This window comes from Sciurus vulgaris, assembly GCF_902686455.1.
Source record: "Sciurus vulgaris genome assembly, chromosome: 9".
In the NCBI taxonomy this organism is placed as follows: Eukaryota; Metazoa; Chordata; class Mammalia; order Rodentia; family Sciuridae; genus Sciurus; species Sciurus vulgaris.
Genome location: NC_136469.1, coordinates 47,366,116 through 47,391,617, shown reverse-complemented (window position 1 = coordinate 47,391,617; position 25,502 = coordinate 47,366,116). Strand labels below are relative to the sequence as shown.

General features: G+C 35.6%; 2 protein-coding genes across 3 annotated transcripts in view; one reads left to right on the top strand and one right to left on the bottom strand.

The window, feature by feature from the left end:
- The window catches only part of ZGRF1 (zinc finger GRF-type containing 1), an 83,971-nt gene extending 82,089 nt beyond the window's left edge, over positions 1 to 1,882 (bottom strand). For both annotated transcript variants that reach the window (XM_079154624.1, XM_079154623.1), the window contains exon 1: positions 1,836 to 1,882. The gene's annotated coding sequence lies outside the window, so the exon portion shown is untranslated. The remainder of the gene's footprint in view (positions 1 to 1,835) is intronic.
- Positions 1,883 to 2,070: 188 nt separating this feature from the next.
- Positions 2,071 to 24,054, top strand: LARP7 (La ribonucleoprotein 7, transcriptional regulator). The gene is made up of 13 exons (XM_079154029.1): positions 2,071 to 2,225; positions 10,080 to 10,277; positions 10,563 to 10,663; positions 10,741 to 10,824; positions 10,945 to 11,109; positions 11,187 to 11,280; positions 11,369 to 11,716; positions 11,828 to 11,972; positions 13,654 to 13,805; positions 14,265 to 14,383; positions 17,266 to 17,425; positions 17,592 to 17,683; positions 23,378 to 24,054. Exons 2-13 carry the CDS (start codon positions 10,082 to 10,084, stop codon positions 23,456 to 23,458), a joined length of 1,737 nt encoding a protein of 578 aa, XP_079010155.1. The 5' UTR covers positions 2,071 to 2,225; positions 10,080 to 10,081; the 3' UTR covers positions 23,459 to 24,054.
- Positions 24,055 to 25,502: the final 1,448 nt, after the last annotated feature.

The following is a 25,502-nucleotide window of genomic DNA, read 5'->3' as shown; positions in this document are numbered from 1 at the left end:
CAAGATAAATTCACCACTACTTTCTTAAGATATTACTTTTGGAATCTACCTTCCCTGCACCCCAATACTAGAGACTGAATCCAGGGGTACTCTACCACTGAACTACATTCCCAGTCTTTTTTAATTTTAATTTCTTAATTATTATTATTTTTTTTTGTGTGTGTGTGGTGCTAAGGATTGAACTCAGGGCCTTGTTCTTGCAGGCAAGCACTCTACCAACTGAGCTATATCCCCAGCCCCTTTAATTCTTATTTTGATTTTGCTGAGCTGCTTAGGGCCTCACTAAGTTACTGAGACAGGCCTAGAATATGGGATCCTTCTGCCCCAACCTCCCAAGTCACTGGGATTATAGGTGTGCACCACAAAGCCCAGGTGGAATTTACAATTTAAATTACAATAAGATGTTCTCCATGTTTGCATAAATATGTCAAAATACATCTACTGTCATGTATAACTACAAAGAACAAATTTTTAAAAGAATAAAAAAATTGTAAAGATTCAAACTCTCTGACAAGGTAAATTAGATTATGGGATTAAACCTAAAAGAAAAGCTAACTGGATTTTTTAAAAAATATTTAGAAGAGTCCTTACACTTATATTCAATGAGTTAACAACCTCACCTTGCTCTTTTTTTTTCTTTTTTGCAGTGCTAAAGATATAACTCAGAAACCCTATTATGCTGTATAATTATTATGCACAAATGAAGTTTTGAAAAATGGAAAAAAGAAAAAAAGATATAACCCAGAATCTTGAGCATGCTAGGCAAGTGTTCCACCACTGAACTACATTCTCAGGCCCTCCTTTCTTATCTTACCATCAAACTGGAAAAAAAAAAAAAAAAGGACAAGAACAAAAAAACATGGTTTTAGCCAACAGCATCATATATTCAAGTGAGGTGCAAGGATAAAATATTTTCTAAAAGTGTTAATCTGTCCAAATTTTTCAGACAACTCAAGTGTTGACCATCCTCTAGTAGGTGAAAGATTAGTCTGCAAAGTTTTTAAAGTCCTGGGGAAACTACAGATGTTCTGTGATAATTAAATATGCTTTACACATACATATACATTATTGTGCTTCTATATACACATATTACATATCCATGTTCTCAGTAAAATATGAACCATTCTTCCTATTATGACGAGATGTTTTGGGTTCTTTTGTTTATGAACATGCAGAATTTTCCAAACCTAAATGTGAACCTCTAAGTGGTTCAGGCTTAAAAGTTTCTGAACATGTTTTCTCAACAGAAACAGCTGGGCGCTGTGGTACAGGCCTTGCAATCCCAGAGACTCAGGAAACTGAGGCAGAAGGATCATTCCAAATTCGAGGCCAGTCTGGGTAAGTTGGTGAAACCCTATTACAATATAAAATAAAAATGGATGGGGATGTAGCCCAGGGGTAGATTGCCCCGGTTCAATCCCCCAATACCTAAATAAATAAGGAAGAAAATTAACATTCCAAATAACAACAAAAGTTCCTACATTTCATTAGCCAAGATTGCAATAACAAAGATCCTGTGTCGGCAAATGACAATGGAAACTTGATCACTAGATCTTTTGTCAGTCCTAAAATCAAAGAGCAAAACTCTCTGGTTCTCATACAGAGTACCAGAATTGCAAAACAGGGCCTAGCAAAGAGACGAAGATGAGGCACGAATAATTACAGATAGTTCAAACAAGCTGTGACTGCTATCACCTCAATTTTCGTTTACAAACAACATCCTTCCCGGTCTGCTCCCGTGGAACAGATTTTCTTCCCTTCCCTCCAAATCACTCAAATTTACCTGCCTGTCCACCCTTCCTTTCCCGGAAAACCCAAGAAACACTTCATTTCACCTGTCCCATTGCACAAAATCCACTTTCGAATTTCTCCCGCGAACGAGCGTGACGTCACTAACCTGAGACCGCACCAGATGAGGACCCGGTTCTTAGCCCGCCCACTACCGTCTCAGCCTGAACCGCCGTTTTCAATCCGCCAATCAAGTTCTTCATGGGCTTTGCGCTTCCTCAGCTGGCAGCGCTCCCTGAAGCCCCGCCCCCTCGGAGGCAGCCCTCACCCGTGACGTGTGTGGCGAACGCACGGCCTCAGGGCCTGCTCTCTCACGGCGGGAGGGGAGAGTGGTGTCGCTCGTCATATGACGCGAAATAACCACGACTTTAAGGCTCGGGAGACGGGAAGGACTGAAGGACGCAGTCTCTGACCCTGTATTTTGGGAATTGATCCGAGTAAGTGACAAGTGGCGTTTAAGGCGCTCAGGTTGGGTGAAGTCTAATTTCCTCTCAGTCCTTTTTCATGCAGTCCGTTCTATTATCTGTTGTCCCTCCTACCCCGCCCCCTCCCACAAACCCATCAGTTCTCTTGGCCTAGTGCCCTCTGCGCATGCGCATAAGTCCTCTTGTGGCCCCTGTAGTTCCCGTTTTCGGGCCGTGGGGGCGTGTAGCGACTGGCGTTGGAAGGTTAGGGCACGCCCCACGTTTGGCGGCGTTTCTGCGGAAGTACGGGTGGCTAGAGGAGCAATAGGGAAAAGAGAGTTATTTACATGTGGGAGTTGACTGCCAAGGGATAGCGAACATGAGGACTTGGGAACATGAGATTTGTTTTCGAAAAATCTTTAATCCTTGTCCTCAGGTAGATAAAAGTCCAGCTGTGGAAAAGAGCTAACAAGTAATATGTGATACAGTGGACCGAATGCTTTGATAGAGGCACTTAGGGAAAACAAATGAGGAGGTAGGAAAGACGTGGTGGGCCTGAAGAGTAAGGTGGCATTTAGACTGAGCTTTGGAAATTGACTAGGGATTTATTTATAAAACAACTTAAACGAGAAGCCTCGTTTAAGGCAAAGACACGAGCCACTGAAGTGTTTTTGTAACCATTGCATAGTCAGCTTTGACTGGAACGGTGATTCGGGACCCTTTTTGGCACAAGTGTTGTTTTAAAAACCAGAAAAAAAAAGTTATGGATGAATGAGCTTCCCAGGAAAGTGTGTCTCTGAAAAAACTTTTTGTGAATAATTTCATAAAGAAAAATGTGGCTGAAAATGGCAAAAAGAAAAAAGCGTATCTACTTCACTGGTCCAAGTACTACAACTGTGTAAATTGTAGAGAACCATAAAAATGGAAATTGCGTTTATCCACGGAGATATAATTAGTTATTGCCCGGCTTATATATATTAACATTTGTTTTAATGTACCTAATTATTTGTAAGGCTGTCTGGGTTTTTTTGTTGTTTTGGTGGGTTTTTGTTTTTGTTTTTTGGCGAAGCGGTGTGTTTTTCATAAGCAATAAAAGGTTCTTGTTTCCTCTATATTTTTCATTAGTGCATTATAATTATACATATGGGGAGATTCATCGTTACCGTATTCATACGTGCACACAACATAGCAATTTAATTTAGCCTTTATTGATCACCAGTATATCCCCATTTTCTCCCCTTTTCCCTTCCTCTGGTTCTTTTACTCTTTAATATTCATGAGATAAACACACACACACACACACACACACTTTACCTTTTTCCACTCTAACTTCCACATAGAAGAGAAAACATGATCCTTGACCTTTTGAGTTTGACTAGTTCCACTTAACATAATGTTCTCAAGTTCCATCCATTTTCTGCAAATGACATAATTTCGTTATTATTTATGTCTGAATAAAATGCCAATGTGTATATAAACCACATTTTCTTTATCCAGTCATCCTTTTCTGGACATGTAGGCTGGTTCCATAGTTTGGCTAATGTGAATTGTCCCGTTACAAGTATGCATGTGCATGTCACTATAATATTCTGACTAATTCTTCAGGATAAATATCCATGAATGGTATAGCTGGGTATATGGTGGTTTCATTTCTAGGTTTTTGAGGAATCTCCATACTGATTTCCACAGTGGTGGTCTAATTTACATTCTACCAACAGTTTAAAGTGTTACTTATTCTTCACATCTGTCTAGCATTATTATTGTTTATATTGTTGATGACTGCCATTCTGACTGGAGTGAAATGAAATATCAGAGTAGTTTTTGATTTGCATTTCCCTAATTGTTAAAGTTGTTGAACGTTTTTTCACATATTTCTAGGCCATTCATATTTCTTCTTTTGAGAAGTGTCTGTTTAGTTCATTGCCCACTTGTTAATTGGGTTACTTTTTTTGGTGGAGGGGTGCTTAGTTTTTTGAATTTTCTTATATATTCTGAATATTAACTCCCAGTCAGAGTAGCTAGCAAAATTTTCTCCCATTCTGTAGATTCTCTGTTCACATTCCTAATTGCTTTTTAAATTCTTCATTGAGTTGGTTTGTAGTATATGTTTCCCTCATTTATTTTCTTGGCTTGTAGTATATAAGTTTCCCTCATTAACTATCCAAGTAAAATCTTTACCAGGGGGCTGGGGAGATAGCTCAGTAGGTAAGGCCCTGGGTTCGAGCCCCAGCATTGCAAAAAAAAAAAAAAATCTTTACCAGGTATTCACGTTATATTTGTACAAGTATCATGATTTACTTTTTCTTTTTAAATTTATCTTTTAGCAATTTCATGGATTTTTCAAGAAGTCTTGAAACCCACCTGAAGTTACATAGACTTAAGAATTCGTAGGTCAAAAAATAGTGTGTATGGTGCCAAATTTGAGGTTTTACTAAAAAGTAGGCAATGTGAGAATCAAATATATGAGGATTCATTAACATACCTATCTTTGAAAAGCCAAGTTACTTAACCTTTGAACCCCTGTTAAAAGAAGGTGGAAGAAACTACTTGGTAGGATTGTGAGGATTTAGAACAATATATTTAAAGTAACTGGCATTGTTGCACAGTAACTTATATTCTTTGTTCAAAGTTCATATTTAAAAGCCAGTTAGACATTACTGGTTTACTTAGTAGTTTTTAAATGCACATTATGTTACTGAAAAGTGCTAAGGAATTTCTGAAGTTGCGAGTTTTGACATCAGCATCACAGAACCCTATCTGTGTTTTAGACAAGTTACACATAGTTTTCTATGAAGGATGAATGGTGTCTAGCTGGTTATAAGCTGTTGCCATATTCTAGTGACAGTAGTTGTAGAAAACACTGAAAATAGAGGAATCTTTCAAAGATATATTTGAAAGTGATAGATTGGTAAATAATAATGTGGTTATATATTATTGAGTGTGTATTCTACAGAACCAATTTGGAGTGGTTTATTTTGACTAACCCTTATAGCCTTATTTAGGTCTGTTTTTTTTTGTTTTTTTTTTTTTTTTTAATCCACATTTTGTGGACTGTAGAAAAATAACTTGCTCAAAATCCATAGAACTAGTCAGTGGCTTGCTTGGTTAACTTGGTGGAATATGGCATCCTTAAGTAATATGAAGGTGGTAGAATATACCTGGATAGGAAAGTTAATGAGTTTGATTTGGAATGCAGGAAATGAAAAGACATATCATAGAACCTTGAGAAAGTGCAAATTTCTCAATACTGTAAAAAAAAGTATTACCATGTAGCTTCCTGATTTTCTGCAGTCATTGTGTAGGGAAGCCAAATTATTCTATATCTTACTTTGCTTTCTGTTTAATTCATATCTTCCTTTAAATCAAAGGTATATTTCACCATCTGAACGTAGATCATCCAAGCCACAAAAGTAATCCCTGGAAGAATGGAGAGTCTCTGGTCTATGATACAAGAAACATGAGGAGACTCTGGTTTCTGGGAGAATTGTTACTTTCCGTGCTTTTGCAGTTCTGTTCACTATTCCTTAGATGGTAGGCTCCCATCAGGAAAGGAAATAGAGAACAGGCAGCTAGCCCTTTGTAATGTACAGTCAGCAGTGGAGCTTCCCACAGTGGTAATCATAGTCTTTTGTGTTGTATTTATATACTAGCACCTTACAAAAGAATTTGAAATACTTCACTTTACGAGTACTTTTAAATATATTTATTTATTCAACAAATACTTAGATAGTGATCAAGATAAAGTCCCTGCCCTTATATTGCCTACATTCTAGTGGGGTAGAATATATAGACAATAAAATAATTCCAGATAAGATGAAAGAATATATAGAAAAGAGTGACCGGTAGATAGGGTTCAGGGTGACGGGGAGTTTGTTCTTTTCTTCCACATTTTTTATTGGTGCATTATAGTTGTACATAATGATGAGATTTGTTATATATTCATACATGCACACAATATACAATATGACAATATAATTTGGCCAGTATCACTTCCCAGGATGTCCCTGTCCTTTCCTATCTTCTATCCCTTTGAATTTTTTAGGAGATTCCCCTCTCCTCCCCCACCTTTCTTTTCCTTTTTCCTCTCCACCGACCACATATAAGAGAAAACATATAATGCTTGACCTTCTGAGTTTGACTTGTTTCACTTAATATAATGGTCTTTAGTCCCATCCATTGTCCTTCAGATGACATTATTTCAATTTTCTTTATGACTGAATAAAACTCCATTATGTATATATACCACATTTTCTTTATCCATTCATCCTTTGATGAACACCGCATCTGGTTCCATAGTTTGACTTGTGATTTGTGCTGGAACACAATTTTTAGATTGGATAAAAAAGAAAGTCTCTCTTGAGATAGTGACATTCTGAGACATCTGAATGAAAAAGGAAGTAATCCATACAGATGTGTCAGGGAAGGTAGAGAGCAGACAGAGGAAAGCCCTTTAAGTAGGAATGGCCGTAGTGTGTTTAAGACACGTAGAGGTGGTGTTATAATCAGAGTGATCTTGCTGAAAGGAATTGTGGAAAATAAGTTAGAGATCCTCAGGTGGGATCACACAGGGTCTTATAAACAGTAAGGTCTTTTGAACTTTGAACTTTGAATGCGACAAGCAGATCTTTGGAGGAGTTTGTACAAACTGATCTGATTTGTATTCTTAAATTACTCTTCTCTCTGGAGAATTGGTTATAAGGAAAGAAGAGTAAAAGCAGGAAGACCAGTAAAGAAGATCTTGAGTTCAGACCAGATGGTTGTGAAGGAGGAAATGTTCAGGATATATTTTAAAGGTGGAGCTAACAGAAGTGCTGATGAATTGACTGTGGAGTATAAGATAAAGTGGAATTAAGAATCATTGTCCTGTTTTTGCCCTCAACAATTTCGTAGTTGGTGTTTCTGAGATAGGAAAAACTAGGACAAGAATGAGTTTGTGTAAAATTCTAGATTTTTTTTTTTCTCTTATTAAGTTTGAGATATTCTCTGGATAAGCCATTGGAAATCATAAGTGGATAGTACAAGATTGGAATGTGGAGCTAATTAGAGAATATATAGCTTGTGAAACATAACCCAAAGAGCTTAAAACCTCAAAGAATAATGTGTAGATAATAAGGGAGCCCAAGACTTAGTCCAGTCATAGTAACATATAAAGGTAGAGCACAGTAGGAGGGTCCAGTAAAAGGAAACTTTCTTGGAAGCCATGTGAATAAAGTATCTTCAAAGAAGGAGTTACTAGCTCCAAATGCTGCTGAAAAATCAAATAGACAATGGAACTCACTGATATCTATAGTTTCACCAGGATGGAAGGAAGAAAAGCCTGATAAGAGGGATTGAAGTGAGAATATGAGATGAAGCTTGAGGTTATGCAGTACTAAATGGCAGCTGATATTTTTTCTAATTATTAATTTTGATGTATAGCTGTGTTTTATGTCTTAAACTAGCATCAACTTAAATGTTTCATTACTTGTATCTTTTCAAGATTGATACTTGGTTGGTCAGCTGAAGCCTACTCTGAAAATGCCAAAATTCTCTTATGGTAAGAATGTACCTTTAGTTGGAGATTTGAGGTGAAATGCATCAAGGACTTTGTATCCCCTTACTGAATATCAATTTAAAATACATTATTTCTATTATTGTTGGCAACATCACTGTAGCTGTTACTGATTCTAGAAGGCAGACTCAGGAGACACAAGTCAGCTTTAATCTAATACCTTGTTTACTTAGCTTTAAAGAGGATACATTGCAAAAGATACAGTAGGTACAACAGCTTCATCTCATCTAGGGGCTCAGACCTATCATTTACCCAAATAAAGCAGTTACACAAACCTACTGCATTTTGTTGCCTCTCCCCAACAGGTATGCATGGCTTCCCTAGGTAAGGGTTAAGGAGTACTTAGGCTACCTTCCCAGGTAATAGCTTTAGCCCATTTTGCCCATGTTGCCTAACAATCTTTTATGGCATTCTGTTCACCTAGACCCAAGGCCTGCTTGCTATAGGTTCTCCAACCCAGGTATAACAGAGCAGATGTTTACAACTTTCTGCATTTGTTTTAACTCTGCTGAGACTGAGGTTATTCTCAGGCAGGCCTGCATCTTCCCAGACTTGATTGTTACTCTTTTGCTTATGCACTCACTTTTTTGTATGTACCTCTGGTGATTCAATTCGTTCAACAAATTTTATATACAATTCATTCAATTCATTTTGAGTAAATAGCCAGGGATGGAGATGGCTCAGTAAACAAAACAGTCACAGCTGTGGGTTTGCTCAGTGGTGGAGCTCTTGCCTAGCACAAACAAGGCCCTAGTCAGTCCCCAAAAATCTAAACAAAAAAGACAGAAATCTCTGATTTCATTAATCTTACATTCTAGAAAGGATAAGAAAACTAAAAGCAGGGCACAGTGATACATGCCTGTAATCCCAGTGACTCGGTAGTGGACACTGTGGCAGTAGAACTACAAGTTCCTGGCAGCGTCTGCAATTTAGTGAGACCCTGTCTCACTTTATTTAAAGAAGAGCTTGGGATATAGCTTGGTGGTAGAGTGCCCCCAGGGTTCAATCCCTAATAATAAAGAAAAAAAGTAGGATAAAAAATAAAGAAAAATTACATAGTGATGTTAGAAATTGATAAGGACTAGAGAGAAAAATACAGCAGAGGAAATATCAAAGATCTATCCAGAAACTTGGGTTTTTAAATATGGTTGTCAGAGGAGACCTCAGAGAGGTGACATTTGAATAAAGACAAGGAAGAAAGTAAACTCACTAAGTTATTTCAGAAGATATATTTCACAGAAAACAGCAAGTTCAATAGACCTTCAGTAGAAAGTTTACTGGGTGAGTTTTACATTTCTTTGGGATGGGGGTTTGATACCAGGGATTGAACTGGGGGGGGGGGGGGGGCACTTGACCACTGAGCCACATCCTCAGCAACGCATTGAGTGTTTAGCACCTCACTTTTCCTGAGATGGGCTTTGAACTCAGGATCCTCCTGCCAAGGCCTCCCCGACCCACAGGAATTACAGGCGTGTGCCACCATGCTTGGCTACTGGGTAAGTGTTAGCATAGCTAGAAGCCAGGTGAAATGGTGCACACCTGTAATCCTAGCAGCTGAGGCTGAGTCAGGAGGATCCCAAGTTCAAAGCCAGCCTCAACAATTTAGAAAGACCCTAAGCAACTTAGCAAGACCCCTTCTCTAAATAAAAGGGCTGAGGATGTGACTCAGTGGTTAAAAAAAAACCCTGGGTTTCATCCTCAGAACAATAAGCCGAGGAAAAAAAGGAAAAGAAGCATGTAAAGTAACTTGAGGGAATAGCCTCCCACGAAATAAATACTGGGAAGGCCAATTCCACAGCTTGGCAGTTGAATTCTGCTTCCAGAAAGTAGAAATGAACATGTTAAAAGTCATAATCAGGAATCAAATTTGCAGGGCTGGGGATATAGCTCAAAGTGCTTGCCTTTCAATCACAGGGCCCTGGGTTTGATCCCCAGCACTGCAAAAAAAAAAAAAAAATCAAATTTGCATTTTATCCATTGGAAATTGAATTGTTTTTAAATGTGAATAAAACTTTTTTGAAGTTTCTGAGATGGAGTGTCTTATTGAGGTAGAAGTAAATTTTACATATGCTAATATAACTTGGTTCTGCAGTTTAAAAGGCACAAAAGGCTATGATAACCTGATACAGGAGGTCAATTATGCTTAAAATAAACTCAAGATCAATGAGAAAAGCTAAAAAGGACATGCAAACACACAATTCACTGTTGAAAATGCCTGGAAACTTTCAGGAAAGTTTCTTCCTAGCTGCCAAATGTGAAGTCCATTCTCTTAAGATGACATGTTTTCCTATTTTAACTATACCTGATGTAACTATTTACTTCTTTGTCTAACTCAGGAATGGAAACCGACAGTGGAAAGCAAAAGATAATGGAAGAAAGCACTGAGAAAAAAAAAGATGTAGAGAAAAAGAAACGGTCTCGGGTTAAACAGGTGCTTGCAGATATTGCTAAGCAAGTGGACTTCTGGTTTGGGGATGCTAATCTGCACAAAGACAGATTTCTACGAGAGCAAATAGAAAAATCTAGAGATGGATGTAAGTCTGATCATGTACATTTTCAAAAAGTTTAAGGGTTATTTCGGATATATTACATATAAATAAATCTAGGATTATAAATTCCAGCTCAGGTTGGAATTTAAATAGGGAATATTGACCTCTGATGTTAAGTGGGTACTTCCTACAAAACCATACATAACTTCTAAACACCTCAATGTTACTTAATATTAACATACATTGATTTTGTTATAATTGTGTAGCTGAAGTTTTACTTTATTGAAAATTGTTGTGATTAGTCATTCACCTTATTCCATCTGTAATTAGATGTCGATATTTCACTTCTGGTGTCTTTTAATAAAATGAAGAAGTTGACTACGGATGGCAAGTTAATTGCCAGAGCACTGAAAAGTTCAGCTGTTGTAGAGGTAAACTTTCATTTAAAAAATTTTTATTGAAGTCCCACAGCTATTTTGCGTTTATTAAATGTTCTACTTCTTTAAAGCTGGACTTAGAAGGCACCAGAATCAGGAGAAAAAAGCCTCTGGGTGAAAGACCAAAGGATGAGGATGAGCGTACAGTGTATGTGGTAAGAATTTTATAAAAAGTACACAGAAGTTTTTAATGTTAAAATTTATTAACAGGAATAAGGCATACATTGTGAAAACTTTAGGTTTGCATACTTATTGCTGCCTCTAATTTATCACAGGAGTTACTTCCCAAAAATGTTAATCACAGCTGGATTGAAAGAGTATTTGGGAAATGTGGCAATGTGGTTTACATAAGTATTCCACATTATAAATCTACTGGAGATCCAAAGGGATTTGCCTTTGTGGAATTTGAAACAAAAGAGCAAGCAGCAAAAGCTATTGAGGTAGGTCCAGATCCTAAAGGGGGGGGGGGAGCAAAAAAAAAGATTAATCATTTCATAGAAAATTAATGAAATTTTAGTTTCTTAACAACCCACCGGAAGAAGCACCAAGAAAACCAGGCATATTTCCCAAGACAGTGAAAAATAAGCCTATTCCAGGATTAGGAGCAGCTGGTGAGTAATATTGATACAGATGTAAAATACATAAATTACTTATACATTAAAAATAAAAAATTTTTACATTAAAAATAAAAATTTACAGAGGAAAAGAAAAAGAAAAAGAAGAAGAAAGGCCGGATTAAGAAGGAAGACAATGTGCAAGCAAAAGAATTAAATATGGACACAAGCAACGAGAGCATCTGTAAAATGAAAAGGTCAAGGACAGCATCTGAGGGCTCCGAAACAGAAACAACACCTGAACCTCAAAAGCAGCCCACAAAGAAAAAGAAAAAACGGGAAAGAGAAGTGTCCAGCTTACCTGAAGGAAAAACAGGGAAAAGAAAGCGAAGCAGTTCCGAAGATGCAGAGTGCTTAGCTCCCAGATCTAAAAAGAAAATGGCTCAAAAAGACATTAAAAAGGAAGCATCCGAAGTTTCAAAAGAAAACAGAGGTATAATGTTAAATGTTATGATTGGATATCAAAAATCCTTCTTTGCATTTAGATACCGTTGAAATCTGTTTCAAACTCATTGCAGTTACAAATATCTTTATATTGCTCTAGACTTAGAATTCTCTACAGAAGAGGAAAAGGATGGTGGAGATATAAAAGATGGTTCTCTACTAAAAACAAAGAGAAAGCATAAGAAAAAACATAAAGAGAGACATAAAATGGGAGAAGAAGTTATACCGTTGAGAGTACTGTCTAAGTAAGTAAATGTTCTAGTGCGAGAACAGACCAGCACTCCATCACCATTGCTAAAGTGCAATTCCAATTTATACTCAACAGAGTTGCATGTTAGCAACAGTGACGGCCTGTAGTCCCATACCCTACTCAAGGTGGTTTAAATATGTGCAGATTACATAGGAACCACCACACTCAAACATGGAAGCACTTATTTTACCAGGTCACAGCAAGTGCCTCCATGTTAAAGTAAAGGTGACCCCTGAACAAATCTTGAAATATACTTCAAATATGCTAAAAATGACAGTCAAACATACTCTTAAAACAGATTGCTGAAACGTAAAAGGAAGACTTACCATCACTAAAACATGGAAGCACTTACTTTTCCAGTTCCAAAGCAAGTACATCCACGTTTAAGTGGTGGGAAGCCCAGTCTTGTAATCCTCCTAACCTGTAATAAAAAGTGAAATCAATAGCAGCATTCTAAGATACAAAAAATTACAAGTTGTGCTGTTTTGGAGACACCTCCACTGAAACATGGAAGCACTTACTTTTGTTTCACACAGCAGGTACCCCCATGTTAAAGCAAAGGGGACCCCTGCAAACTTTTAAGGCTAAAAAAGTCCATTCTGGCGAAGTAAGTTGAATTCACTTCTACTAAAACATGGAAGCACTTACTCTGTTTTTTAAAAGGCACAGAAAGCACCTCCATGTTAAAGTTGAAGGGAGTCCACTCATACAAGACTTCTTTGAACCCAAACTGCAGAAAGAAAAAAAATCTGTTAGAAGTTTCTCCCTAAAGCTGGAAAAAAAAAAAAAAGTTTAGAGACTTTTTTTCTTTACCTTCCTACCTTCCTGCACCAGTTTCCAAAGAGTTCTGTCCTCATCTCCAGAAGTAAAGGCAAGGACTTTGGCACTTCTATTTATACTATTCTTACCTCCTGAATTCCTTTTGCTTTTTTATCTGAGAATCATTACAACAGCCTTTTGTTATTTTAATGTGTAAGCTCGAAGGGAAAGTATGATCCTGGGTGGGTCTGGATACTTTTTTTTTTGAAGTATACAGATGTCAATGTTAACAGCTAAAACCATTACCACAAGATATCCTCCTCTTGGAAAAAAAAAATCCCCTATCTGCTTGTTTGATGGCACAGATTAGGGTAACAATGAGTGCTCCCACAGAGTCAGGAGATGCATTGTGTTTTTATCTGGAGGAGCTCTAGTTGTTTGAAGAAACATCTACATGTTAAATGTATGTAAATAAATTGCTTCCATGGGGTGTTTTTTTCTTCTCAGAAATACCTCTTGATTCAAGTAAGTACTGAAAGAATGTTATCTCCCAAATTGGAAGAAGTTTAGCAACCTTTAAATTTTAATCCCTCACAATTGCCCCAAAATAACTGATCTAGTAAATGTTACTAATTAAGGAATTAACTCTAAAATTTGACATTCGTAAATTAAAATGTTCAAAACAGTGATCTAATTTGGAAACTTGAAACATCTAATCTGAATGCTGGGGAAAGATGAACTCACTTGTTTGCTAGATGGATTTAGGAACTAAGAAATAATTTGACACTAGTGCATTTAGACAAAGAGAAAAGTTGGGAGGAGTCATTGTGAATGTACATATTTACGTTAATTTACATGTTTAATGTTTTATTTAGTCACCTGTGGTCACTTTTCCTACTTCATTTTTTGCCTTACAGGAGCGAATGGATGGATTTAAAAAAAGAGTATTTGGCACTACAAAAAGCCAGCATGGCTTCTTTAAAAAAAACTATATCCCAAATAAAATCAGAATCAGGAATGGAGACAGACCAAGGAGTTCCTAATAACTCTGGAATGAGAAATGAAAAAGGTAAAGATCACTATGATTCTGTGGATTATAATATATCTAATTTTGTTGTTTATTTTAACAAATATTTGAGCTGCGAATTTAGCTGAGGTAACAAACAGTACAGTAAATTTTCACATTTAAATATATATGTAAAATATTCTTATGTAATACCTATGTCTATTTATTTGTTAAGTATAGTTATTTTGTTCCTTCAACTCGGGGGAAGAGGGACATGTTTAAAGTTTTTACAATTGCTCTTCTAACCCTTTGCATTAAGAGTAGTGTAACTTATGTGCTTATCTGAAATAAGCAGTATGACACAATATAGCTTCCTTAATTATTTAATTCATTACTTGTTTGAAAATTAAGTGAATTTTAAATCGATTATTGAAATCAACCTAAGAAATCTTGTTCTAAGAGTGGTCTTCCTAAGTGTTAAATTGTTAAGAGTTGAGAGTGTTTTCCTTTTCAAATCAACAGCCTGCAGTCAAGAGAATCACCCTCAGGAGAAGGTTAATGCTCAAGGACCACAGTTTGTGAGTGGAGTGATTGTGAAGATCATTAGCACAGAACCTCTACCTGGCAGAAAACAAGTTCGGGTAATAACTTTTAATTCCCTAGACTATAGTCCCTTTCTCTTTTTATTAACTTGTCTCTGTGAAAATGTTTTTAATATGGAAAACAAAACAAATTCAGTTACCTTATGTAAAGAGTTTTGTTCTCTGCTAACTCTTAAGTATAATTTGAAGCAAAATCTAAAGATAGATTCCTCACTGAATCAGATTTGCAGTGATCACAGTTTAAGCATCTTTCTTTTATAGGAAAATTAAAAGTTGTGCTTACTTTTGTTTGTGTCACTAATGGTTGACTAAATATATGGTTGAAAGAGGACATATAGACATTCTAACTACAGAAGTTTTTTCTGTTTTGTTTTCTGTGAAAACGTGATTTAGACAAATACTTTATTACTTGACACCATAATGTTTGCTTTTGAAGTTAATCAACTTTAGAGTGTCTAAATTTTTCTGAGAATTGTAGTCATCTGATTGGTTTTGAAGCAGGCTAAAGAATTTTTGAATTTGTATTTATTTGTACTCGAAGAATTTCTGACTGTATTTATTTGTATTCGTAGTTCTCAATAGATACCTGAATTATTGTTACCTTTAAAAAAAAAAAAAAAAAAAGCCCAGATGGATGTTATGGAATAGAAAGAAAAATATGAATATTTTTCACTTTGCCTGCATTTACTTTATGTTTTCTTTCTCTTGATGAATCATTCTTAGAAATTGAACTTTTTTCCTGAAAGAAATATAGGAGTTTTGGTGGAAATAGTCTTTTAATTTTTGAAGAAATTTTCAGTAAAGGTATTTTCAATCTGTGTTAATTAGTTTTAAACAATTACATAAAAGTATGACCTGTTTTTGAAGAGCTACAAAATGAACATGTGCAAATCAATCCCATCATTGTATATAATTTATACTATCAATTTGTATGCATGCTGGTGTACAATCTTTTTCCTTCTTACAGTTTATCTTGTACAACTTTTTATACAAAGATAGCATTACTACTTATTAATGAGAGCCTATTCCTTAATGTAGGACTACCTTATTTACCCTTACCCGCCACTCATTTCAATAAGAAGCTTTGTTTTTAACTGTATACAATGTTCTGTGATGCAGCAAATATTTTTGAAATTCTCTCATAATGATTTTCAGTACCATGAGGTATTCTGTTGGGTTTTTCCATTTACTGATGCCAGTCAAGTTTTTTAACTTGAAAAACCCTGTAAGGATCTCTAAGCACTCCTTATCTAAATCTTTATTCTTAAAATCCTGTAGCCAGCACTTAAGATATTGATTTAGTTTCTCTTTCCAATGTTGATGAGGAATTTGGCCAATCCCAAAGGCTTTATTTCCACTTTACATTTAGATTGTAGTAGCAATGTAGAATTTAGACTGATAGGCAAAAAAAGTTGGGGGAATATAAATGAATGCTTAGCATGTAAAAGGGACTGGGTTCAATTCCCATCACCAAAAATAATTTTTTAATTAAGGAACTTTTATTATCAAAATGGTATTTATATTAATTTCAAATTTTTTATTTGCACTCAAAATCATAAGACAACTACATTAATGAAGGTAGGAGTTACTTATGTTTTGCTGGAGCAAAAACTGAGCTATGATGGTAGTTACTGCAGTCTGTGACTTGCCCATGTGATTACCTGGCTAATTTGTCATAATAAGGGTTTTAAATTCTAAGGGTTTTAAATCAGGAGATTAACCTGACATTATAATGGACATTTAATAAATATCTTTTGAAGTTTACTAATATAACCTCTGAAAAATCAAGTATAAAGTGAATACATTCAAATTACATCAACTGAATAATGATTGTATTTCATGCTTTCTGTGTAAATTTAATACCAGTCACTAGATAAAGAAATAGAAAGGATTGTATTTTTGTCTACAGTTATCTTTTTTTTAAATGATTCAGCAAATATTTACTAAGGGGCTTGTTTTGTGATAGTATGCTACGTGCTGGGATGAATGAAGACCCAGTCCTTGGCTTCTAGAGACTCATGAATTTTTACTTATCTATTCTTTATTATTCATTAATAATGTTTGTCTTGTTCTACAATGAAATAATTGCAAAATAGTCTAAATTCTTTATATAATTTAAATATCTAGAAATTCGCCATTTAAAACTAGTCTTAATTTATTTATGTCTTGAAAATTTTGATCAAAACTAAAGGAAAGCAATATAAATAAGACTTGTTTTCCAGTTTCAAATCTCCATTTATTTCCTTAGCTTTATGTAAGGAAGTTGACGAATTAAGAATTAGTGTAACATTCCTGCATAAATGCATTTATATACTCTCTACAACCTGCTGTGAAAAAAACTTGTTTTAAGAATGCAGGAATCTCCTTAATTTGCCCTCACAGCAGGCATTATAGGTAAAACTTTTCTCTTGCTGGTGACCACAACCTTTTTAGTAGAGCTTATTTAGATACTTTTTCAAAAAGTAAGAGCTGGTGAGCTATGTTCCAGTACAACTACTGAAGAACTACCGGATTTTTTTAGTTTCAATAAAACTTTTTTTGTGAATGTTATAAAAAGTTGAACAATTGTTACATGTATTTGAAGTCATGAATGATGTTGTACTGGTGAGTGAAAATAAACTTAACACCAAATACTTTTTCTTTTCCTTTAGTCTAATTTCTCATTCTTTGTAATGACTGTTCCCAGACTGTTGTGGGGGTGGGAAAACCATTTATACATTCTACTCTATAAATATATATTGCTGAATATAAGATGATAAAGTAATGTATTTTATAATAACATCTTTGTTTTAGAAGAAATGTTGGACATAGGATACTTCGTCTGTGTAATGGCATTTTCATACAATACATTCTGATCACCATTGTAATACTTTGATTTACTATGAAACATCTTAAATTATTGATTTTAAATTCCAATGCAGGACACTTTGGCCGCAATCTCAGAAGTTGTTTATGTTGATTTGCTAGAAGGAGATACAGAATGCCATGTCAGATTTAAAACTCCTGAGGATGCTCAAGCAGTAATGAATGCATATACTGAAATTAAAAAAAAGCACTGCTGGAAACTCGAGGTCCTTTCTGGTAAAACTTAATAGAATTTTTAACAATAATTACTATGGGTAATTCTTTTATATTTTCTTAGTTTTTCTAATGGAACTAGTATTTGTTTCCCAACTACTTTAGTTCTGCTCATGTTTTTTCATATATGTTCTTATATTCAGTGCTCAGTCACTGTTTTGTTTTTAAGGTGATCACGAACAGAGGTATTGGCAGAAGATTTTGGTAGATAGACAGGCCAAACTTAATCAGCCTCGGGAAAAGAAAAGAGGCACTGAGAAGGTAATCAATTCTTTTTTTTGTCTTATATGCTAAACTTTTTTGGGAGGCTGAATATCTTTTGAAAGTCACTAATAGATGATCATAAAATAACTTTTGCTTTGCTGTTAAATAGCAAAGATTTTGCCTAGTGTTGTGTCTGAAAGCAATAGGGAAATACTCATTTTTCTTTGAAAATATAGGAAGTTAGAATTGGTTAGCCTACAAGTGTGTATATAACTTAAGAGCTTTCCTTTTTTTGTTGGTATTGAATTTACATAGGCTTGATTCGGGGCTGCTGTGGTTTGTAGCTTGGCGGTAAACGATTGTAAAAAGATTGTCTTAATGGTCAAAACCACAGTGTATTTAGAGTGTAATTTATAAAGACACTTGATTCACAGATAAGATTGAGAGACATTGTATATGCTCTCTAACAATGATAAGTTTTATTCCTTTTTCTCTAGGATAATCAGCAAGTATGCTAGCAAGGTTAAATTTTATTTTATTTTTTTTTTGTGGTGCTGGGGATTGAACCCAGGGCCTTGTGCTTGCAAGGCAAGCACTCTACGGACTGAGCTATCTCCCCAGCCCAAGGTTAAATATTTTAAAGCAAGGTTTTGCTCAGAAATTTTGTTTTGATGACAATTAAACAGATATTGATAATGTATAAAATAATTTGCTCCAGCAGTCTATGAGGCTTATGCTTTGAAAACAAATAATAATAAAATTTTTAGGAAAACCTAAAAAGATGTACATCTTTTAGTTTGGTGAACACTTTAAAAGTCATACTTAACATATTCTCGGCTTGTTGATTTGGTGTCATTTATATATATTATTTGTTTTTACTTAAAAATCAAGTGTTTTTCATCAGCCTTTCCATTGCCTGGCATTTCTTAGAATTTATGATGATTTAGGGGGAGGTTCCCTACTGGGTCTTTCTTTGTTTCCTTGAATGTTGACTGAACTTGCTGAAATGGGGAGGCCTGCTCCTTATCCTAAAGATGCCTTCAGATCTCAGGTGTTAATTTCAAAACCCATTCGCCATTGTTTAAATGTTAAAATCATTTATTCTAGAACCCATACACTTTACTATATTAACTAATACTTACCCTTATAATTGGTGCAAAATATAAAACTAGGAAGTAACACTCATTTCTTCTTAGTTTTAGATACCTAGATTTTTTTTCCCTTTAGGAATTTAGTTTAAGGCAAGGAGATAAATGTTGCCTTCTTGTAACTGGAGTTACAGGTGTGAGTAACAAATTCCCCTACTTTCATGAACCTTACAGATATACAGTATAGGTGGATAATAACCAGATCTATGTAAAATCAAGTAACTTTACATCAAATGGGGTTCCCCAGGTAGTTCTCTCTGCAAAGTTGACTTACATCACAGACCTTAGGAAAGTGGGACAGCAAGTCAGGAACATTTAGCAGTGTATCTTTTGAAGCAGAAATAGTGAGAATTAAGTGTTTAGAAAAAATCAGGTGAATGTCAGTGATTCTGCCAAAAGTATGACAGAAATATACCTTACTAACATGACAGCCCAGTGTTCCCATATAGTATTTGCTCCATCCTTAAGTAATTGGAAAAAAAAAAAAATTCTGGTTCTTAGTTTTTATGCTGTGGTGTAGAACCAATACTGGGAACAATCTCCTGTGCCCTGTTCAGTTTATACACAATTAAAAAGAGAGAAAATAAGTTTTATTTTCTAAATGTAGTTTTACATACAAAAATCAGACACTAGTAAGTTAAATTAATGACCTATCTGAAATCTTTTTTCCTGTTATTCTGGGAATTGAACCCAGAGGCTCTGTCATACTAGACAAGTACTCTACCACTGAGAAACATTCCACCCTTTTTTTCTTTTTGTTTTTTGAGACAGGGTCTTGCTGAGTTGCTGAGTCTGGCCTCAAACTTGCAATCCCCTGCCTCACCCTCTCTAGTAGCTGGGATTACAGTTGCACACCACCACTCCTGGGTCTAGCCTAGATCTTTGTAACATATGATCACTTTTTGACCCCTTCAGATGTTTGGATCAAACCCAGGATTTCATGCATACTAAGCATGCATGTCACTTTGAGCACATTGGTAGAAACACTTAAGTTTCTAGAGACAAAATAAAACTATTCTTATTTTCCTTTAGTTTTGAAAATATTTGAATTCTGTGCAGGGTTGTGGGAGTATAGAGGATTGAACCCACAAGTGCTTAGCCTCTCATCTACTTCCCCAGACCATTTTATTTTGAGACAAGTTATCTTTGAGTTGCTGAGGCTCTCACTAAATTGCCCAGACTGACCTCAGATTTGTGATTCTCCTCCTGAGTTGCTGAGATTACAGTCATATGCCACTGCTCCTAGCTGAATTTTTTGTTTTATCAGTATAGTCTTTCTTTACAAATTACTAATGTCTGAAATTCAGCAAGTGAAAACAGAATTCATAAAATCAGTGAACTGACCATAGATATTATAGCGTTCTGAACATCTGTGATTTTAACTTACCTCGTTTAGGAAGAATCTTAATCAAATAATGACTTTGTGAGTCGTCCATGGTATCAAACTTTACACTATTTTAGCAGGGTTGGGGGGATGCTGGGGTTGTGGCTCAGGGATAGAGTGCTTGCCTAGCATGTGTGAGGCACTGGGATCCATCCTCAGAACCACATAAAAATTAATTAATTAATTAATTAAAGGTTCTGTGTCCATTGACAACTAAAAATATTTTTTAAACATAAACTATGGACTGGGGAGATAGCTCAGTTGGTAGAGTGCAAGGCCCTGGGTTCAATCCCCAGCACCGCAAAAAAATGAATAAATAAATAAACTATTTCAGTGAATATTCATTAGGATTGAATTTTTAGAGAAAAAGATTTTTCATTTACATCAAAATTATTGAGGTATTTTAAATTTACTCCAACATTTTAATCAGTTTTCTTTTGCTTTCCACATAATTTCACTTGCCTTCTTTTTTTGTTGTTTTTTTCTTTTTTTTTTTTTTTTTTTATCATTGCTACTTAAGACCTTTATTTATTAACAGGTTGGTTCCATAGTCTGGCTATTGTGAATTGAGCCGCTATGAACATTGATGTGGCTGTATCTCTGTAGTATGCTGATTTTAAGTCCTTTGGGTATAGGCCGAGGAGTGGGATAGCTGGGTCAAATGGTAGGTCCATTCCAAGTTTTCTAAGGAATCTCCACACTGCTTTCGAGAGTGGCTGCACTAATTTGCAACTGCACCAGCAACGTATGAGTGTACCTTTTTCCCCACATCCTCTCCAACACCTGTTGTTGCTTGTATTCTTGATAATCGCCATTCTAATTGGAGTGAGATGGAATCTTAGTGTAGTTTTGATTTGCATTTCTCTTATTACTAAAGATGGTGAACATTTTTTCATATGTTTGTTGATTGCTTGTAGATCTTCTTCGGTGAAGTGTCTGTTCGTTTCCTTAGCCCATTTGTTGATTGGATTATTTGAATTCTTGGAGTAGAGTTTTTTGAGTTCTTTATAGATTCTGGAGATTAGTGCTCTATCTGAATTATGAGTGGCAAAGATTTTCTCCCACTCTGTAGGCTTTCTCTTCACATTGCTGATAGTTTCCTTTGCTGAGAGAAAACTATTTAGTTTGAATCTATCCCAGTTATTGATTCTTGCTTTTATTTCTTGTGCTATGGGAGTCCTGTTAAGGAAGTCTAATCCTAAGCCAACAAGTTGAAGGTTTGGACCTACTTTTTCTTCTATAAGATGAAGGGTCTCTGGTCTGATTCCGAGTTCCTTGATCCATTGTGAGTTGAGTTTTGTGCAGGGTGAGAGATAGGGGTTTAGTTTCATTCTGTTGCATATGGATTTCCAGTTTTCCCAGCACCATTTGTTGAAGAGGCTATCCCTTCTCCACTTCATATTCCTGGCACCCTCGTCCAGTATGAGAAAATTGTATTTATTTGGGTTTGTGTCTGTGTCCTCCATTCTGTACCATTGATCTACCTGTCTATTTTGGTGCCAATACCATGCTGTTTTTGTTACTATTGCCCTGTAGTACAGTTGAAGTTCTGGTATTGCGATACCCCCTGTTTCATTCTTCCTGCTAAGGATTGCTTTAGCTGTTCTGGGTTTCTTATTCTTCCAGATGAATTTCATGATTGCTTGCTCTATTTCTGTAAGGTACGTCATTGGGATTTTAATTGGAATTGCATTGAATCTGTATAGCACTTTTGGTAGTATGGCCATTTTGACAATATTAATTCTGCCTATCCAAGAACATGGGAGATCTTTCCATCTTCTAAGGTCTTCCTTAATTTCTTTCTTCAATGTTTTGTAGTTTTCATCGTAGGGATCTTTTACCTCTTTGGTTAGATGGATGCCCAAGTATTTTTTTTTTTTTTTTTTTTTTTTTTTGAGGCTATTGCCAAATGGAGTTGTTTTCCTCATTTCCCTTTCAGCTGTTTCGTCGCTTGCATATAAAAATGCTTTAGATTTATGCATGTTGATTTTATAGCCTATTTTGCTGAATTCATTGATGAGGTCTAGAAGTTTTTTGGAGGAGGTTTTTGGATCCTCTAAATATATGCCGCATTGATAATGCAGATAGTTCTAGTTATCTGGTCAGTGGGCAAAAAGTTAGTACTTCAGGTCTTCAGCTCTAATATTTTATTCATTTTTTATTGCTGCTGAAATTTTGGTTTCATTTCTTGTTGGATATCTAAACTGGATTATGGTAGATATGATAAGCCTGCATTTCACTTGCCTTCCTTTTTTTTAATCTTTTTTTTTTTTATTGTGCTGGGAATCAAACCCAGGGCTTCACGCATGCTAATCAAGCAGCAAAGCAAGATGGATCTACACCCCTGGCCTTCTTGTCTTCTTTAAAAAATATGCAAGAATGTAACTTATTGATAGAGCATTTAGGTAGAGTACATTGTTACCTGAAATACAGCAATTGAGTTAAACAATTTCTTCATGTTAGGAAACTGAACTGTTCTAATTCTTTATAAAATATATAATGTTATTATGCTGTAGACTCTCTATTGTGCTGTAATTGAACACTAGAACTTATTCCTCCTATAAGGAGTTTGTAAGAAAACTTGTGTAGCACTTAGCCCAGAAAATCGTGTCTCATTCAGGTAAGCATAGTAAATTAAGGACTATTATTAGGTAGTGTCTTAGTAATTAATATCCAAGTCTAAAGGGATATGAAACAACAATTATAGGTCCTGAATCTTCCTAAGAATGGTTAAAAATTTACTAATGTGTGGGGTGGGGATTTAGCTCAGTGGCAGAACACTTGCCTAGCATTCACAAGGCCCTGAGTTTGGTCCTTGCCCCTGAAAAAAATTACCAGTATGCAGTAGCTGTCCTTTAAAATTGTTTTAGTTATCAATGGACCTTTATTTTATTGATTTATACATGGTGCTGAGAATCAAACCCGGTGCCTCATACATGTTCAGCACGTGCTCTACCACTGAGCTATAATCCCAGCCCCTGGAGTAGCTGTCTTAATTAAAGGATTTTAAGCAATGCATAGCTTTAGTGGGGGGAGGTAGTATTTCAAAGATTTAATAACTGTTATACTTAATAAACCATAATTTCAGCAGTTTTCTAAGCATAATTACCTCATTTTTCTCCCACTCCCCTTTCGTAAAAAAATTGTAAACTTATGGTTGTTAAATTTGTGTTTTGGGGTATCAAATACATCCTGATTTTTTTATTTCTTTCTCCATAGCTAATCACCAAAGCTGAAAAGATCAGACTGGCAAAGACTCAACAAGCAAGTAAACATATTAGATTTTCTGAATATGATTGAAAAAAATCAAAGTTCACCTCTTAATTTCACTGAATTCTTAAACCATTCTTGGAAAATCCATTTTTATTATGGGAATATTACCTAATGAATGTATTTCTAAAATCTACATTTAATTAAAAAGAACCTTTGTTCCTTAACTTGTAAATAAAAGACTTTTTTTCTAGAGAGAAGTGCGTTGTATACCACAATGTATCATTAAATACTTTATTTGTTGAAGTTACATAAGTCAGTCTCAAGTGGATTCTTCAATAATTGTTTTGAACATTATCATTGATTGCTTTTATTTACAAAACAAATACATACTTGCAAAAATAGATGTACCTGAATTTAAAGTTTAGAAAACTGTAGTAGATGCTCACTGTACTTATTTTGAAGTTTCTTTTTTATTTCAAATACCTTGCATGTTTTTTTTATGTTGATGCATGCAGACATGTATGTGTAATATGTGAGTATATTTACTGTTCTTTATCTTTGTGAGCTTCCATTGATCAAAAGGTCATATGAACTGTTTCTAAAAAATTGTTCAAGTATTGAGTTTGTTTTTCATAGATATATGCTAAATTTGATAAGCAAAATAAAATATACCAGGCTTTTCATTTTGATTCAACAAAGTAAAATATACCAGGTGATGTGGGATAAGATCTAGGAATCAACCTTAGACACAACTGAAGTCTGTGGCTTTATTCAGGAAAATCATAGCTCTGACCAGAACCAGTCAGTGGTACAGGTCTGTAACCCCAGCTACTCAGGCTGAGGAAGAAGAATGGCAAGTTCCAGGTCAATTTAGCTTTTTTAAAAAACTACTCAGAGTACAATTTCTGAATTTTTACTTAGTAACATTTCACTTGTCACCTTAAGACCTTACTCTGAGATAACTTGAGGGAAAATTTTTTTTGTTATTTTGGGTTTTTTTGTTTTATTACAGTGCTTGGAACTGAACCCAGGACCTCACATATGCTAGGCAAGTGCTCTACCACTGAGCCATACCTCTACCCCAAGAAATACTGCCTTGTGTATGTGTGTTTGTGTGGTATTGGGAATTGAACTCAGGAGTGTTCTAACACTGAGCTACTTCCCCAGGTTTTTTTTTTTTTTCCGAGATGTAGTTTAGTGGTAGAGTGCCCCTGGGTTCAATCCCACAATCCCCATTATTGCAAAAAGAGAAAGAAATACAACTTTTTTTTTTTTTTTCTTGCAGTGCTGGGCAATGAGCCCAGGGCCAACTGAGCTGTATCCCCAGCCCCACACTTTATTTTCTATAATTCAACTCAGACTATTCCACGAAGTCTCTTAATCTCAGTCAGTTTAGGATTCTCTCATTTTCTCTTCAGGTAGAATCATATTTGGATTGATGAGGTAGCTCAGTGGTAGAGTGCTCACTAACATACAGGAGGCCACTCCAAGTTTGATCCCCAGGACCAAAAAATTTAGTCAAAATTCTGGGGGCTTATGCAATACTAACTCGAGGAATCCATTGGTTTTAAGTCACTGAGAAGCCCACCATTCAAAATGGCCCCGAGGGCTGGGGATACAGCTCAGTTGGTAGAGTATCTGCCTGGAAGGCACAAGGCCCGGGGTTCAATCCCCAGCACCACAAAAAAAAAAAAAAAAAAAAAAAAAAAAGTCTCAAATCATGAGTTCACTTCAGGTGTATACATATCCCTTGTGCTGGGCACAGTGGTGTACACCAGTAATCCCAGCACTTGGAAAGCTGAGGCAGAAGGATTGTTGAGTAATTCAATGAGGCCCCAGGCAACTTATTGAGACCCTGTTCCTAAATAAAATCCTAGGGAATATGGCTAAGTGGTTAAATGCCCCAGGGTTCAATCCCTACTTTTTTTTTTTTTTTTTTTTTTGTATAAAACTGCATCTTTATTTTGCATACTTTAATTTTGGAACAAAATAAAACAACAAAAAACACAATCCCTACTATTTAAAAAAAAAAAAAAAAACTAGATATACCTTGTTCCTGCATAGTTGGCTTTTTTTTTTTTTTTAATTGGGTTTGAGCCCAGGGTGCTTTGTGACTGAGCTACATTCTCAA